This window comes from Trypanosoma cruzi, genomic scaffold (genome assembly GCF_000209065.1).
Source record: "Trypanosoma cruzi strain CL Brener 1047053517151 genomic scaffold, whole genome shotgun sequence".
NCBI classification, from domain to species: Eukaryota; Euglenozoa; class Kinetoplastea; order Trypanosomatida; family Trypanosomatidae; genus Trypanosoma; species Trypanosoma cruzi.
Window position 1 is genome coordinate 18,729 of NW_001849561.1, and position 2,226 is coordinate 20,954.

Consider the following 2,226-nt stretch of genomic DNA (forward strand, 5'->3'; position numbering starts at 1 on the left):
ACGCCTGGAGCGTACAAAGCGCATGTAGACAAAATGCATCAGCAGACTTGCAGTGAAAGCCAATGCGCAGAGGCACGCAAGCACAGTGAATGATGTCCGCACACACTTGCTACGTCCCAGGCAGTGGACCCGACCATCCGAAGCCCGAACGGAGTTCCGCGTCATAAGTTCACCAAACATAAAACGATTGAAGACAATAACACCAATGAGATCAAAGAAAAAGATACTGTTGTAATGCTTCGCAACGTCAATGCTGAAAATGGTGCGGACAGTCAATACGAGGGTAGCAGCGTAGGAGCCGTTCGCAAATCCTCCTAGAAGCATTGGTACGATCAGCGCCCGTGCTGGCACAATGAGAAAAAAGATGCAAGAAAGGCACATCATGAGGGACGGGATGCAGTACGTGATGGTAATGGGCGTTCGCTTCTCAAGTGGTCGGCTTGCATTCCATGCTTCAAAGAAACTGACACCAAGACGACTAATGGCGTTACCGATACTCGTCAGGGCAACGTACAGGGCGGGAAGCTGCTCGCTCGACGGGTCCTCCGATATCGCCACAAACAGCTGGCGACTGTTGAGCATAACAATATGCACGCCACCCGATAAAATAACAGCGTTCAGCCAGACACACCACAATGGAATACTGTGAAGGACATTGTGAAAGAAGCCGGTCTGGTACTGCGGAAAATTCTTGTCATCATTGGAAACAAGCCTTTCCTCTCCTTCAAGAGCCCCATCCATTATTTCATTTTTGGCGTCACCGGCAGATGTGTTCTCTTTGCTGTCGTTCTTCTCATTGGAGTCCTCGAGGGGTTCGTTGCTGCCGCTAGTGGATTTTCTGCTTCCCCTCAATGGCTTGTCAAGGCAATTGAATGGCAGGACAACAAGGAATAACGAAAAGTACAGCACAATCATGATAATTGCGGGTGGGTTCTTCGTCTTGAATGGCACTTCACCCTCCACAAAAACAAAGACGATGCTCTGTACCGTGATCACAATGAGAAGGCTCAACACAATGACGAACAAAATAAGAAAGCGCCGTCTGGGGGCCTTCTTGATGAGATACATGTGCTCCACACGACGTGCTATCGCGTGCTCCTCTTCGGTGTAATGCTTGATCCTGTGGCCTGTCATATGGTACGGAGGGATCTGGATGAATATAAACGCCCAGAACCCAATGGCCACAAAAACGGCAAGAAGAAAAAACATAAAAGTGGAGTGATTGCCTGAAAAATACGTGTTGTAAATTGTCGCAATGACAGAGCCTGCCAATCCAACCATCGACTTCACAGCTGCCACCAAGAGACCGCGGTCAACTGGAAACCAGCTGAGTACAGACAAGATAGGGCCCATATCAAACATGGAGCAGCCAATGTTCATGATGGCATTGATGACAGCAAGACTCCCCACGCTTGCCGCAATCCTTCCCGAAAACGTCAATGCAAACAGTGCTGCGCCAAGTCCGTATGTAACCATGCCAATCACAAAAAGCGGCTTCGGCCCTATGTAGTCAAAGATGAATCCAAAGGGAAGCGTAAAGTATCCAAGAACGATGCCCACAGTTGAAACGGTGGTGATATCGTTCTGGGTAAAGCCGTAGTCATCCGTCATTTTGCCCGATATAAGCGAAAAGGAGTAGATGGCACCGGATGCGATCGCACAAAACATGCTGCACACCATAAACCCAAAGCGCTGTGACTCGTTAATGGAGTTGGGTGCCTCAAGTCGGTCATTGAAACCAAGCACCATTTTCCACGCCCTCAACTTGCTGTTTGTCCCTGTTAGCTCCAAGCTAAAACTTATTTGCTGTTGCCTTTTTTTTTTTTGCTTGATTTCGCAAAACGTTAAGTCTTTTCCAAAAACAAAAAAAGATGGGGAGAAATCGCCACAGCCATGTCACCGTACGAGTGGCAGAGAAGGTTGTGACAAGTCTGGCCATGCAAGTGATTGCAATGGCCCTGTTTTTACCTGCACCATAAATACATGTCCACAAACAAGTATATATGTATATGTATGTATATATATATATATGTATTTACTCTTGTGCCCAAGAACAACAATAAAAAAAGAGCGAAAGCCGTGCCATGCACTCTCACAAAAGTTATAAACAAATTTCCCTGGCACCGCCTTCCTCGGCGGGGTCCCCTGCGGCATCCACAGCACACCCACTCGGATCGTCGATTTGCACCGCGATGTCGTCAGTGGCCACTTCCAGACAGCCCTCTT

At 48.0% G+C, this 2,226-nt stretch overlaps 1 protein-coding gene across 1 annotated transcript, besides 2 other annotated features; it reads right to left on the reverse strand.

Annotated features, from left to right (window-relative positions):
• Tc00.1047053509107.9 (hypothetical protein, conserved) lies at positions 1–1,749 on the reverse strand (the record flags this gene model as incomplete). Its single annotated transcript, XM_797562.1, has 1 exon — positions 1–1,749. A coding segment is annotated over one exon (1,749 nt), but the record flags the coding sequence as incomplete, so codon positions are not given.
• Positions 1–2,226: a sequence feature (areas not merged during assembly with more than two copies in the genome that could not be assigned to a particular haplotype).
• Positions 1,999–2,035: a microsatellite.